Source organism: Lates calcarifer, linkage group LG13, assembly GCF_001640805.2.
Source record: "Lates calcarifer isolate ASB-BC8 linkage group LG13, TLL_Latcal_v3, whole genome shotgun sequence".
Classification (NCBI taxonomy): domain Eukaryota; kingdom Metazoa; phylum Chordata; class Actinopteri; family Centropomidae; genus Lates; species Lates calcarifer.
Window position 1 is genome coordinate 7,555,398 of NC_066845.1, and position 15,635 is coordinate 7,571,032.

Here is a 15,635-nt window from a genome sequence, read left to right on the forward strand (position 1 = left end):
TAAGATAGACTTTATTTATCCCACTTGTCCCCACTGGGAGCTCTGGTGATCCCCTGGCTATTACTGTTACAGTGATATACTTCAGTCACCTTTTAGCTGCCCTTTGGTAGCTCTGATGTAGCACTGATGTACACACAGAGTGTAGCTGATTTTTCCCACAACCCCCTGGGGCCAATCAGTAGAAAACAAAATAAAGTTTGACTTTGGTCTTGTTGGCCTTAGCCATGAGTGCAGTAGTCAGATAATCATGACCTGCTGTTTTCATGCTTTCTGTGCACCAAATATCCACAGTGGTAAACCAGACCACACTGCTCTCTCATATGTGGCGGTGATAATACATTCCAAAATGGTTTTGAACTGGGCAGGCTATCCAGTAATGTCAACAAATACACTGTGAGGACATAATCTCTCTGTACCATACTAGTCTACCAGACTAAATAATGACCTTGTTCCATGCTCACACAGTATCTCACTTTTTTATTCTTTAAAACAGAGCAGGCTTGCAGCTGAAATATCCAGATTTTAGAACTATTCTAAAACCATTTTAGAGCTTTCAAGGGTTTTTTTTTTTTTTTTTTTTTTTGGTACCACTGTCATTCACGCTAATATATGTATATCATTCTAAACATTTTACAAAAACCAATGTGATAATTTGAATTTACTAAGAAATGGCCTGCATGTAGAACTCTTTGGTACTTTTTTATATGTGGTCAAAATTTGGACATCTCTCTGTGTTAGACACTATTCTAAATGTTTAATTTTATTTAAAAAAAAAAAATATATATCAGAATTTGGTGAGAAAGGTGTGAGTTTGTATACCATAGCATGCCAAGTTCAGTTAGATTAGGAGCTTTATGTATTTTATTGCGCCGCTGGTATTAAGTTCATGATGATACACATTTTTTGCTTTCATAGCCCTTTTTAGCAATAAAAGGCTGACTTGTTCATGATTCTAAATACAGTTTTAAAAAGGTACACATGCTCAATAAACACCTCTGCCAACAAGCAATGAGTGTGAGTGAGTGTTAATAGTTGTGTGCTTATATGTTGTTACGTGCTGCATTTATCTCATCATTTTAAAAACACCACCCGCCACTTTAATCACTCCTCCCAATGCTTCCAACTCTTCCAATGCTGGCTACAGTTCAAGTCTAATATATTCTAGAGGGAGGAGGGATAAAGTGAGACCCTCACTGGAAGAGAGAAGGGAGATGCAAACAGAAAGTGGGATGCGTACAAATGAGATGCAGCAGTCAGGTATTTATGATGCTGGGTAATCACCAAGGGAATTAAGTATTTAACCATGCGCATGTTATCCGTGTATCATTAACATCGTTTAGACAGATTTATCCCCTATCAACACAGATGACCCTGTAGCATGAGCTGTATGTCAAAACAGGAACGAACCTGAGTATACCATCTCCATTTTTAATTCAATGTATGTATTAAATACAGTATGAATTACAGGGCATGGCTTACAAACAAATGCTAATTTCTTACTGGTACATACCATGACATAACATCAGACTACAGAGTGCTTTGAATTTTATTGATTAATGTTAGTGATTTGATGTTTTTTTTTTATTTTAGTGTTCCAAATGTACAGTGGGTAACAGAGGGCAAAGGATCGAAACAATATTTGATGCTTTGGTGAAACTTTGTGTTCTATCATTTTGGAATTTAAGGACATAAATGCAGTAAGAGCTGAACAAATAAATGTGTTGTTTGCTTTTATTGGAGGAGACATTTTGGCTCTCATCCCTAACGGTTCCATTATATCAAATCATCATCATTGTATATACTTACATTATCCCTATCTGCAAGTCAATGTGACATTATTTGTCAACTGGACCATGTCATTCGGTGACAAAAGCACTTGCACAGTGTGCAAGTCATATGACTTATGATTGGTATGATACATGGTACATCTAGCATAATGCTCTGAAGTGAAATTTCTCTCAGGGAGAGCAAGAATGCAGGACGAATCTTGCAGCAATCAAACCACAAGACTAATCTGGTTTTCAAAAGAAATATCATCTTTTACATGGCAAATTCTGGCAGGTAAGAATTCAAATTTTATCCCCTAATCCAGCTCTCCTCATTGTAGAAAAGAAGTTTCATATGACTGGTTAACTGTAACTTGAATTAAAACACTATTTGAAAGTATGAAGTATTGTAGATCTCTTGAAAAGACTCAATATAAGTTAGATTCAAAACTGTAAAGCCTTTGATGACTGAAAATGCATGTCATGCATGTGGCAACCTCAGAGACTGATGTCATTTTGTCCTTCAGGTTGATTTCACAATATAACCAAATTATGCGTGTTCTCAAAAAATGACAAGGTCAGATGTTGGCAAATGATTGCCTGCATGTGAATGCTTTGCACTGAGTGATGAATAATTGCTTTGATGCTGCTGCTGCTCTGCACCTGGTCCCCTGTATTCAAAATGTATCACAAGAGTCATCCAACTGTTTTACTAACCACAGTGATTTAACATGTATCAGTGTTCCTTTGTGTAGAACTGACAACTAATTAAAAAAGTAAAGACCTACCTTGCGAATGCCTTCTTTTGACTCCTCTACATTATTATCCCCTCCTCCGGTGCGGTTAATCATCCGCCACATCTGGGAGTACATTGGATCTCTCTCAAAGGGGTTCATAGCTTTGGAGCGCACCTGATCATATACAGCAGAGTCCAACACTGTACCATAAGGCAACTCTGTCTGCTTGGATAAGTCCTGTAGAGACCTAGAGAGAGACAAGTGGTGAAAAAGTGTTAGGATATACTTTGTTTTCAGCAATTCATTCATTGTAAGCACCATGCAGATGTTGAAATACTGTTCAGCAGCACTCCACCTGTGCTACAAGTATCTACAATAAGTAGATACCAAACACACTCTAACATACAATCATAACATTTTCTATCATGCCCAACAATGTAAGCAAATAAGGAGTTGATCCTTCAATATAATGCCAGTCCATGGTAATGAATTAGTAATACATTATAATCCCATGCTCAAACATTATGTTGCCTTTCTTTTCTAGTGATGAAAAGAGGTAGTATTCATACAGATGGAGTAAACTTAGCGAAGGCTATGTGCAATATAGTTTATGGCAGTTTTGGAGTAATAATATAACATTCAGGGAGGTCACTGTGCAAGTAAACTTGGTAAAACAGAAACAACATTTTTCAACATACATTTAGGATAACAGCATAATACAAATCTACTGCATGTAACAATAGCCATAAAAGGAGAGAAACAAACAAAAAAACTGTATAATAAATGAAAGTGTGAAAAAAACATTAGAAGCTTTTGCCCATCATGTGACCTGATTAAATCACTAACTCTGGTGCTTCTGGCTCTATTCATTTTTTAAAATTCAATTTATTTATATAGTGCCATATCACAACAAAAGTCATCTCAAGGCACTTTTCATATAGAGCAGGTCTAGACCATACTCTTCAATATAGGTATTTACAAAGAGAGACCCAACAAATCCCACCATGAGCAAGGCGGCAGTGGCAAGGAAAAACTTCCTGCACTCTCACAGTTGCAGGAAGGGACAGGGTGTCAATTAAGCCTTTGTTACTGTCTTGATAATTCCCACTGACACACGATTGGGATCTATAGAGGAAGTCCTTGAATGGTACACATGAGGTATTCATGGAGTGGCCAGCTGTGCAGTGGTTCACACTATTTCTTCCCAATAAATGAATGATTTGGATCAAAACTCTCCACGGGCCAACAGTGGGAGTTGGGAGCAACATGTAACTGACATGGAACTGACATGGAACTGACATGGAATGAAAATAGAAAAAAAAAAAATGGTAACAGGCTATGACCGACAAGTGTGAGAAAAATGGGGGCGAAAGCAGTTTAGGCAGCAGCACTCACTCAGTTCACAGTGCTGAACAAGATGGCTTGGCTAACTGCATGCAGCTCATATCTACAACTATACCAAAATAAAGTGGCGACACAAATAAAGAAAAGTGGAAATGACAGAAAGCGCAAGTCAGTCTGTCTTGTAATTTTTGTCTTATTTCCCTCTCTCTCTTCTCTTTGTCTTGCTCTACCCCTCACCCATAAATTGCCACCTCTAGGGGAATATACAAGCTATTGTTAATTATAACACAACAGTGCTTGGGTTGCCTCTCAAAGAGTTTGGCCGCTGAGAAATGTAATGGAGAACCATTACAGGAACTAATTACTGTTTGTTTGTTAAATGGCTGCTACATACCACCCATGGATTTGAGAGACACACATTTGTGAAACAAAACATGCACATGTAAAACACTCAATGTGTCCTGCTTAATGAAGAACAACAAGTGTACAGTATCTTACTTCATTAATTCTGTTGTAATACACCCACAAAGCAGATTTAACAATGGGCACAAATATGAGTAGGAAATGTTTGAATTATTACAAGGCTGCTTGCTCAGACAAAAACACATGCACACACAGGCACACATACACGAAATAACACATTCACAACTACCCTCAGCTATCTCTTTGCACCGCTCTGAGGAAAAGAGGGAAAAAAAACCTTTGAAGATTTTAATGAACTTTGCCACGAACATGAATCTTTTATTGCCGTCAATTAATCTTTGGCCTTAATAATCTACCCTCCCCACTACTCCCCTGTGAATATGTACGCCTGTCAGCACACTCTTTGACCAGGAATCCCCCTTTGTGAATTGGTTTCTCTGGGCAGTAACTCTAAGCTTGTTATTTAATGTGGTGTGCACATGTGTAGGAGAGAGAGCGAGAGAGTAATATGTCAAGTTTAGATTTGATTTCCACAAAAAAAAAAAAAAAAAAATCCAGATTAAAAGGGTTTAAAGTGGTTCCTTTCATTGTATAAATATTTTTATGTGGGAAAAAAAAGGTTAACAATGAAAAAGAGATAACAGAAGGGGAAGAAACAAAGAGTTTTCATATGGGATAGAGTCAAATGTCCAGTATGTTCACAGTGATTGAAACTATACTGCAGCTTCTGTCAAGATAAGATGCAGAACTGGTTTCGATTCACCTCAGTTTGACAGCTTGAAGCTCGTCCTCTGTAAATGCTCAAGAAAAACAATAAAAAACTGTAAATGAAAATATTGAAGGGGCAAACAGCGTCTTTCCAAAACGTGTGGCCCCTGCTGTGGCTAAAATGCACTAGTACGATGTTTACATTATTATGAACTACTGTATTTCTATGGAAATAGAGAAGGACAGCATCTCATTTAATGAAGGGAAACTTAAAGAAAGAGTGGGCACAAATAAAAAGTCTACAATTACTCATTTTAATCAAACACTATTTAATATCTGTATTTTAATAAAAAACAATGACACTGGTTGTTGTGAGTATTTCGTATGAGTTTAATGCCTGTGTATGTTTGGGTGTATGTGTGTGTTTCTGTCCTATGTGTCTGCTAGCTTATTTTGCAACCAATTATATTCCCCCTAAGCAGCTCAATGAGCAAGTAAATGGAGTGAACAGCAGCTGAATGTATCTTGTGACAAATAGTCAGTATATCTGCATGTGTGCAGAGAGAGAGAGAGTGAGAGAGAGATGGAGAGAGAGAGAATGTCTTAATTGCATATTAAGGACTAATGCGGTGCCCATTCAGAATGCTGTTTGGTCAAGTCTTGGTGTGCAAAATTACCCGTTAGAGAATCATAGCAAATGTGTGGAGGTAGAGAGCCCACCTGGGGCTGACAGGAAAAAAAAAGATCCATGAGTAAATGTGTAGCTCTGGGTTTAGAAATCTGTGGGCACAGTATATAAGCCATGCTCTTGAATTCATAGTCAGTGCCCTCAGATTTGTAAACAATGACACAATTATACAATGAAAGGGAGGAAACGTCTAATGCACAACACCATATAGTGTGCAGCTGAGTCCAGTCTTTCTTAAAACCCTGGTGTGCGTGCTGTAAATTGAGCAGGTAATGCACTGATGCTGTAGTGGAAGTTCCACCTTTAACACATTGAAGAGCAATGTGTGAAGCTTTCTCAAGAACTGCTCACCCAAAAAAAATAAATAAATAAATAAAAATCTTCACAATCAACACTGCTCTTTCTTGGTCCTCAGCAAATACAGTCGCCAAGACAATCTACATACATACATACATACATACAGTTTGTTCCATTTATAGTTAGATGTGTGTGAGTAATCTGTATGTCTTTGTTTTTGCATGTCTGGTCTTCTTTGCTGAGAGCTGTTTGTAATAACACGCTTTTTGGAAGGCAAACTTTGCAAAACTACAACCGGTCAAACCTTAAAGTAGAACATAATAAAACATAGTTAGTGGTTGTTATTTCAGCCGTTATTTTTTTATTTTGCTGGAATGACTTGGGCTGTGGTGCCTCCTCCGTCGATAAATATTTGTCTTTTTTTTTTCAGAAAGTTAAAGCACAGGCTTTTATTTTTTCAGAGGCCAAATAACAAAGATGATCTTGGCTCTGTGATTCTGTAGGGAAATTAATTTGATTAAAGGCAGTAGAGCCTTGATCACTTCATTAATGTAATAACAAATAGCTGTTGAAGCACTGCAGACAGCTGTGCAACCTTGAACAACAAGCGATCCATGTGGATTGAAGCCAACTGAAGTAGCAGCTAAACAGCTAAACTTTTTTAAAGTAAGCTTATGTTTCCAAACTGATATTTATCATTACTGTTGTTATGCACAACACCTGTGCATGAAGCAAAGTACAATGAGGTTAAGTCCATGTTTTACAATCCTTTTTATTACTGGCAACTATAAACTATACAAGTGACAAGGCTGTTACAATCTCTTTCTCACCAACAGAGGGTGATAAAGTGATAGTGTGACAGTCTATCTTGACTTCATGAGCCTTTAAAAAAGACTCATGAGGCTTTAATCATGCAAAGGAGCTGCTGGCAGTCTGACCAATGTGCTGTCTTAACTGACATCAGTGGGATGCAACAAACATGTGTGAATACATGCAGAGAAGTCCTGCCGACATAAGGCTACACACACACACACACACACACACACACACACACAGACACACAAGCAAGGGGAAAAAAACAGCTGATTGACTTTATTGGCAATCTTTAGCAACCATAAAATATGACATCTGCTGTGTGAGATTGGGCCAGGAAAGCAAGCTTTTTATCCTCAAACACTCCGTCCCTCTTTCAATCTTCCCATCCTGTCCAATTCTTCCGCTCCATCTCTTCCGTCTCTCAACAGGTGCCGCCTCTTTTCTCACTTTTTTACCCCTTCAAAATCCATTTCTCATTCTGACTCATCACCCAAACCCTTCTCCTCTCTCTCCATTTCCTTGCCTCTCTCCTCCTCTCTTTTCTCTACCCTTCTCTCTTCTTTCCCGTTCGCTATCTCCTAACCTCTGCCTCTCTCCTCCCCTTTCCCTCTTAATCTGTCCCATCTTCTTTCCCATATGCTTCCTCTCTACATTTCCACTTAATACTGTTCATACCGTTCTGTCTCTCTCTTTGTATGTTGCTCTCTTGCTCCCTCTCCTTGCCGCTCTTCACTGCCATCCCTCACTGTTTTCCTAAAGGATTCACACTGAAATTGAGGGAAAACATCCAAGCGTGAAATAGTCCAGAGAGGGTTCTGAACGCTCACTTGTTATTTCATTTCCAGGATGAAACAAGGGCATTAATACTTAAAAACCCTGTCTGTCCTGACGGCTCACTGAGGCTTCCCTGGCCCTCTCCTCTCTTCTTTTCCTTCCCCCGCATTTGCTTGCTTGCTCTTTTCCACACTTAACTAATTCACCCTCTCAATCACTCACATGCAGATGCATTCACTCTCATTCCATCTGTGTAATATGTTAATCAAGCATTAACAGATAAAAGTGCACGCTAATCAGAACATCACAGTTTCTTTTTTTTCCCACTTGGCTACTCTCTTCATTTCTCCATCAATGTTTTGTTATGCTTTATGGTTGCTCTCAGTTTATTTTCACTACTCATCCCACCACCCATCTTAGGAGGCCCAAGGCCATGTGGGTGCTGCTGTTTAGGTGGTAATTGTGCCACTAATGACCCCAGAAGAGTCAACACATTAAAGATAATGCATTAAAATTTATGGAAATCCTTAATTAGCTCAATGGATGCTGAATGAGGCGGCAAACTGAGAGGCACTTGTGGATGACAGCAAATCTATGTGAAAAAAAACACAAAATAAGACAGGGTAAACAAAAACAAAATAAGAAAAGTGATTTTTGTCTTCGTTTTCCAAGGGGCTGGGCAGAACACATAGATAGTTTGAAGAAGAGAGGATGGAGTCAGAGGTAAACCAAAGGATAAAAAAGCAAGAGGTCTACTACAGACAGCAAAGACGGAGAAAAAAAACCACAACAGAGAGACAAACTGACAGGAACAAATTAAGAGACAGATAGTGATTAGATCTAGAGAAATAAATGTTGTTTATTCCAAAGCTAAGCACAATTAACTGTGGCACTGCCGGGCATAGCGGATGCTTTGGCATGCTGATTAGTCCAGTGAGAGATGAGCGTTTCCTAGTGCCACCAGGAGAGAAGCTGGCAAACATATTATCACAAGGATAGATAAACAGAGGGCACTGAGCTTAAGGGAAATAATGTGTGTGTTTGTGTTTGTGTGCGTGTCTGTGTGTGTCTGTGTGTGTGTGTGTGTGTGTGTACAAAAGCACAGCAAGGCTTTGCCAGTTGCCTTGATGCATTCTCTGCCCCCCAACATGAGAGGGACATACAAAAACACTGCACCACACACACACACACACACACACACACACACACACACACACACACACACACACACACACACAATGATAGATACAAACTTGAGACATACAGGAAATTACCATCCAAGAAGGAGGAGGTGAGAAAGGATTGATAGAGTGAAAGGATAGGAAAGTAATTGTGTGTGTGTGTGTGTGTGTGTGTGTGTGTGTGTGTGTGTGTGTGTGTGTGTGCGCATGTGTGTATGTTTTGCCTCTTATGAACTACATCATGAAACCTGTACATCTGTACTGATGTGATGTGCAGCTTTAAAGTAAATCTAAATATAATAAAGAGCAATGACAGGATTTTTGTATCACTATACTGATATGTTTTTCAGAACTTAGAAGAGTGAAACCATATTTTGAAATCAGCATGGTTACTGACAACGTCAACAATCAAAAGGACAAAAATCTGTTGTACACTTACTGTATGGAGTTCTCTATGCGTGTGATGGTGAGGAAGGCTGCTAGATTGGCAGTATATGAGGAGATGACAATAAGAGCAAACATCCACCAAACGCCCATCATCATCCTCGTAGCTAGAGTGGTATAGGGTACCTCTCCACCTGGGAAGGAAGAAAGAAAGAAAGAAATAAAGTTAAACACATGCACACAAACAGAAAAAAAAGACAAAAAAAGTATAACATCAGCACATACGAGTAACTCTTTGCTGCAGGAGAAAAAGCTGTTGAAACAGCAAAGCACATCCTGAAAGATTATGTTTGGATTAACAGATCTGATCTGATGCTTTGGCACAGATCTGATCTTCACATGACTACATAAAATGAGAGAAACTGCACAGAATTGAGAATTGGATCTGCGCTCCTCTAGGAATACATCAAAAGAACACATCTTTGAGATATAATAATATTTATATGTTGAGGTAAAGGTGGCCCGTACAGACTCTTTAACCCTCTGGATATGTCTTAATGCACAGTCACAGCAGTCAAAACACCAGCTTGCATAACTGCTTGGACACAAGTTAAAAAATTGTAACCTGCTATTGCAACAAATTAACATGAAAAACATCTTTAATCAACAGAATGCACAAATGTTGTCAGGCCTTTCCCATTAGGATTTAATGCTGCCTGGAGCACATTACAATGAAAAGTGGCTTGTCCGCTTTCAAATATAAAACCTCTTTATCCCTGTCTTGTGTTATAAACAGCTTTTGTTGCCTTGTCCTCTGAGATCTTGCTGTGCTACAGTAAAAGTCTAACTGCCTCTGCTTTCTGTGAGCTTCAAAAATGGCTGTCACTCTAACCCTGGCCCTCCCAAACACATTTATCTTTGCTTCTCAGGTAGAGTGTGGGCTGGCCCCTCTATCATAATCACCACACACACACACACACATGCGCACACACACACACCACACACACACACACACACACACAATCTTACCAACCTTGCATTTACATATGCATACCAAGCATACCCAGAAACACACAGAGTAATGACTGATTTGCATCCTGTGAGCTCTTCCTCCCTGCCTTTATTGAAGCCTGACAAAAATTAGCCCCATTCATTCTTGTAGCAGGGGATCACTGGTACGTCAGCTCAGACCAACAGGCAGTCTCCTCGCTGCCACTTCCTCCAGCTAAGATTCAATAATATATGTGATACCCACATAATCCCATGTTCCCTTTATCTCACTCCCCTTCTCTTTCTCTACTGTATTCTCACTTTTGCCATCTTCCTTTCAGGCCTTCCTTTCTGCATTGCTGATAGCATTTGATTTAATTCAAATTTGTTATCTGTCTCTCTCTCTCTGGATTTACTGTATCATTCTGGGGCGATACATTTGCTGTTGACATCAGGTTTTATCACAAGCCCGGAGGCAGAATAATGTGCTGTACTGTACTCTACTGTATATTCAGTTCAAATAATCCCTGTGCCATGTTTGTCCATGTCTCATTCTCCAACGTGTCTTTCCTTTTATACTGTGGGCTTTTATGCAGAACGGTATAACATCTTGAGATCTGGTATATATTTTTAAAATTTGTTAATCTTTTTCCTTGCTTCTTCCTTCCTTTTTTTTAAAGATTACATAAAGCAAAAGTGCATTGTCTAAATTGTAACCTGTTCACTGCTCACTTCAACTCTTTCTCCAGATTTCAAATTAAACAAGCTATTCATTTTTAGAAGGCTTTGTAAATACATGTACACATAGAAAATAATGCAGTAAGTATCTTTGCCTTTATCAAATAGTTTTCAGTGAAAGAAAATCTATGATGCAGATATATCAATTAAAATATAATACCTATGTAAATAACATTTTTAACTTCATGCAGTTAACTATTCATGAAAAATTACTGCAGATTTGCCAGTGGGAAGCTAAACTGAATCTTTTCCAAAGATGAATGCAGCAGGCACAGATGCTTTTCTCTCATAATGTGGGCTGCCAAAAATGTCCAAGTATATGCCAATCCGTGACTGCAGTATCTTGGACTTCAATAGCTTCTAAAACATGACCTTTGTGAATTGTTCCACCCGCAGAAGGTATTTTGGGATTTGGGGTTTCATACTGGCGATATCCATGGAGGACCGATTAAGTTGCCAGAAAAAAAAAAACCATTGTCGAGTCTCAGAACAATTTTCATGTTGATTTCTGGCTGCACAACTGACTTTTATAAAATATTTAATACAGCCGGGAAAATGACTCAGCTGAGTTCCAACATCTGCGTGTCCCAAAATTTGAAGGTGGGCAGACTTTTGTTGGGTTCTTTAAGATGTTTTATAGCTTGCTCACTCTCTCTCTCTTTCCCTCTGTCCCTGAACAATTTCTAAATCAAATTAAGATCAACTACAACAGACTTTTTGAAAAGGTCATTTTGTTTCCTGCTCTGAATACGTGTCTCTGTGTGTGTGTGTGTGTGAGAGAGAGAGAAACACAGTGGTAACATCTCTGTAAGATATTATATAAACTTCTAAAGGTGCCAAAGTGTCAGAAATTCTCTCCTAGTTCACTATGGACTTAGACACCAGCTCCTAAACTGTTGCTTAAATCATAAGGTGTAAAATAAATAATGTTCCTGTCATGCTGTCAGTATTTTTCTCAAACTATACAGGAGCTCATGTTACTCACTGACTACAAGGTTTTATGACGCACTACATTCTGTTTCAAATGTTCATAACTACTGTTCTGGTCATGTAGTTGACCTGCTGTCAAACAAAAAGCCAAACTACTCATAGAGAAGCTGATCACAGGACTGCTGTGTTGGAACTTATGTATATAACTACAATGTGGTGCTATTTAGAGAGAGAATATGATTGTTACTTTTACTTACATATGACATTGTACACTGTTATGTTGACACAAGTCTATAATAAGATTATCCTACAACATAAAAAGGCAAGACTATTCACTGTTAATTTATATGTCTTTCTTTTGTCAAGTACAGGGCATGAAATCAGAGCACACCAGTAGTCACACATCACTTATCTATGAAAAGCATTGTATAAACTGGTAAATTTCAAACAGTGTATTGTGCTATCAGCCCATCTCTGCTACAGAACATAATCTTATTGGAAGCATCGTTCATACTGTGCACTGTCAAAACCATCTTTCATACAGGAGAATGCAACCAGATGGATGTCACAACTGAGGAGGAAAACAGGCAGTCAGCTTCAAGTTGGTGAGCAATTGAGTCATGCGTCATGTACATGCGTACAGTGTATATACATGTTTTGTATCTTTTCAAAAACCATCCTTTTTTCCAGTAAACAATAAATGACAAGCAAGAAAAATAACAAGAAAGAAAGAAGAATAACATGCATGCTGTATATTAGAGATCTATGACTAAGCAGTCCTCTAACGGCCCTGCTGCTTACATGCAACTTCAGCATATCTGAATTCACCATGAGTTGGTCAGAATAAGCACAGACTGCTGATTGGATTTTAAGGAGTGAGGTCGACTAAAAGGTGGTCAGCTTACTGACTCAGTACAGATAATAGATAAACCTCTGGTTAGCTGTTGACTGTAACAACAACAGAGTGAATGCACCGTTAGTAGCTCAATAGTTCATCTGTAGGTGTTCCTTCAGTGAATCTGACCAGGACTACTAAAGAAAGCTATACATTGACGCTTCTCTGTAGGACTTAGAATAATGGTGCTTTTCTTCAGGGTGTTTTTCAAGGCACCTTTCAAGTTTTCCTAGGGCAGCAACCCTGAAAAACTTCTGTTGAAGGCAAGAAAGTGTATGTGTCACCGTTTGCATGTGTGTATGTTTATGGATTCTAGAGGAGGCATAGCTAGCATGAAGCAGCTTTTGTGGATGCCAGTTCGGCAGCTTCAAAGGTACCCTATTGTGTCCCCTCAATATAGCTCTCTGTTTTTACCGCCACATCTCTCCTGCCTCCCCTCTTTTTCTCTGCTGTGTTATCCTGCAGCATTTCTCTGTTTCTTCTTACCCCACTAAAAATGGAGAACCAAAATATGCAATTGTAGTAGGACTATACCACGTATATTACATGTTTGGGCCCGCTTACTCAAATTTTGCTACGTTTAATAATCTTAATGGATTTTCCCAACTTCTAGCTCACCTTTGGTCTCCATTCATTTTATTACTATTAGCCAGCTCCGATTGCTGGTTTACTTCCCGTCATCCTTTTTTGATTGACTGAGAGACTGGATTGCTGGATTTCTACAGAGTTGATTGGACTGATTAGACAGCTGGCTGGCTGGTGGGCTGGCTGGCTGGCTGCCTGCTCCCTTGGCTGTGTGACTGACTGACTGATTGTGTGAGCTGGCTGACAGACTTGCTTTCCGATTTTGTGATTTGTGGCTCTGCTATTGCCATAGCTTTTTTCATGCTCTTCCAATTTTATGATCTAATTTTGTGATTGTCTGAATCGATTGACAGCTGACTAGATATAGTAATTTTAGATATAGAAATTGTAGTATTAGTAGTAGTATTTCCAAACCTATTCATTTCTTCCAATTGTGATCTGCACTTGTCGCTTTTAATAGCAGTCAACAGATGATCTTTTTTTTCCTGCTATCCTGGGATGGGATATTGTTGAGCTTTTATTGCCTTTAGTTATTTATTTATTTATTTTTACTAGTGTTGCCTTTAAAATTAATACAGTTACATAAAATCTGAGAGCTGCCCAGCACCACTACACCACTACACAAGCTGCAGTCGCTCAGTCTTGGCAGCTAAGCAGGTTGGCCAGTAATGAGTCCTTCCTCCTCTTTCTAATCCTCTCCATTTTTATTAAAAGATTTTCTTTTCTATCTCTGATCTTATTCTCATCTCCTATCTTACTGCCTTTTGGCTCATGTAGCTAAATGAACACACAAACACAGATGAGTGTGTCACTGTTTCATTGCCATTGTATGCAATGAGGCCCAAGGTAAGAGGGAACAAGAGGGGGAATAAAAGCTGTGTGAAAGACAATCAGGAATACATACAACAGATGACTACTGGGCTGGAAAAAAGAGAAAATATGATATGATGACCTTCACTTTCAATAACACTCTGTAGTGTATATTAACTACAATTATGTTGAGGTTTGTCCTGAATTAAATTGGTTCAACCAAATTACCAAAATACAGGTATTAGAGTGATGGGGCTTTTTATGATAAAGCCACTGGATTACAGACACAGACACACAGACACACACACACACACACACACACACACACACACACACACACAGACACAGACAAACTCACATGCACAGACAGATATAATCTGCTCATTAAGGAAGCTGCCCAAATATCTAGCAAGAACATTTAGTACCCAGACATATGAGAGGGCTGGACATGACTCTCATCCCTCAGTCCTGAAACTAACTAATCAGAGAGGAAGATGACTGATTGATCATCCCATCAGCAAATCTGATGGGATGACTAAGAGGCCAAGATATTTTGTTTTGTAAAAGGTGACAGACAGAGCTGCTTTTTGAACTGACCTTTAAGATCTGTGTTATCTATTAACTGTTCCCTTTTTTGATCTCTTTGCTTGGTTCTATTCTGGAAGAAGGCAATCCGTCCACTATAATTACAACAGTGAAAAAGCAGTAACTGAAAGTGCAACCTGAAGTCATCAAACAATAACCAACTTGCTCTTTACCATCTTGGACTCAGGCAACAGGCGCTGTGCTATGTGCAGATGTTTTTGTGAAAAAGCTGCTGGGCAACATTATGCAGTGCAGAGAGGTTTTAGAGAAGAGAGGATTTACACTCTGTCGGGAGAATATCCACATCTCAGTGTAAGTGAGACAAAAAGGGTCAATTGGTGGAAGAAGTGATTGTTAGTGATAAGAATCTCTGTTATTGTACATGACCTACAGACAATGGCCTCTATACTCTTCAGCTGATGGTGTCAATGTAAACAAGCACTGTCAGTCACTAGTTTATTGTGCTGGAATGTGGCGAGAGGATGCTAGAGGCAGCCACCTGGGCAGACTTGTGACTGTATAATTTCACCCCACAACAGCATCAGTGGCAACATGTAGAATAATCAGCCTCTCTCTCTCTCTCTCTCTCTCTCCTTTCCTTTCCACAACTTCAGACAGTGAGGAGGATTCACAGTGTCTGTCCACAGCTCTGGAAATCCACTTCTACCAAACACTTTTAAAAATCTACATTCCTGCTGCCAACTGTTCTGAGGCCTCTCATCAGAGTTTCAGCATCTCACTCCAGTTATTCTTGGATGAAAGAAGACTAGAGCAGTTCATTAGAGCTTTTTAAACGAGGGAAGGGGAGTTGGAATATGTTCAGCTGATGTCAGCTCCCAGCTGGAATCACTGCAATCTTGCCACAAAATGATGTAACTATATTTTAACTGCAATTTGGACAATTTCATTCTTTCACAGCCCTGAAAGTTTCTAGCTGAAACGACATTTTGGCGGGTTAGTACAGTGGTAGGTTCACGGATAACA

The 15,635-nt window shown here is 39.1% G+C and overlaps 1 protein-coding gene across 1 annotated transcript in view; it reads right to left on the bottom strand.

The window, feature by feature from the left end:
- grid2 (glutamate receptor, ionotropic, delta 2) overlaps window positions 1-15,635 on the bottom strand; it is a 416,866-nt gene that overhangs the window by 57,519 nt on the left and 343,712 nt on the right. The window contains 2 exon segments of the mRNA XM_018668844.1: window positions 2,555-2,750; window positions 9,174-9,312. Coding sequence (XP_018524360.1) covers window positions 2,555-2,750; window positions 9,174-9,312 — 335 coding nt within the window.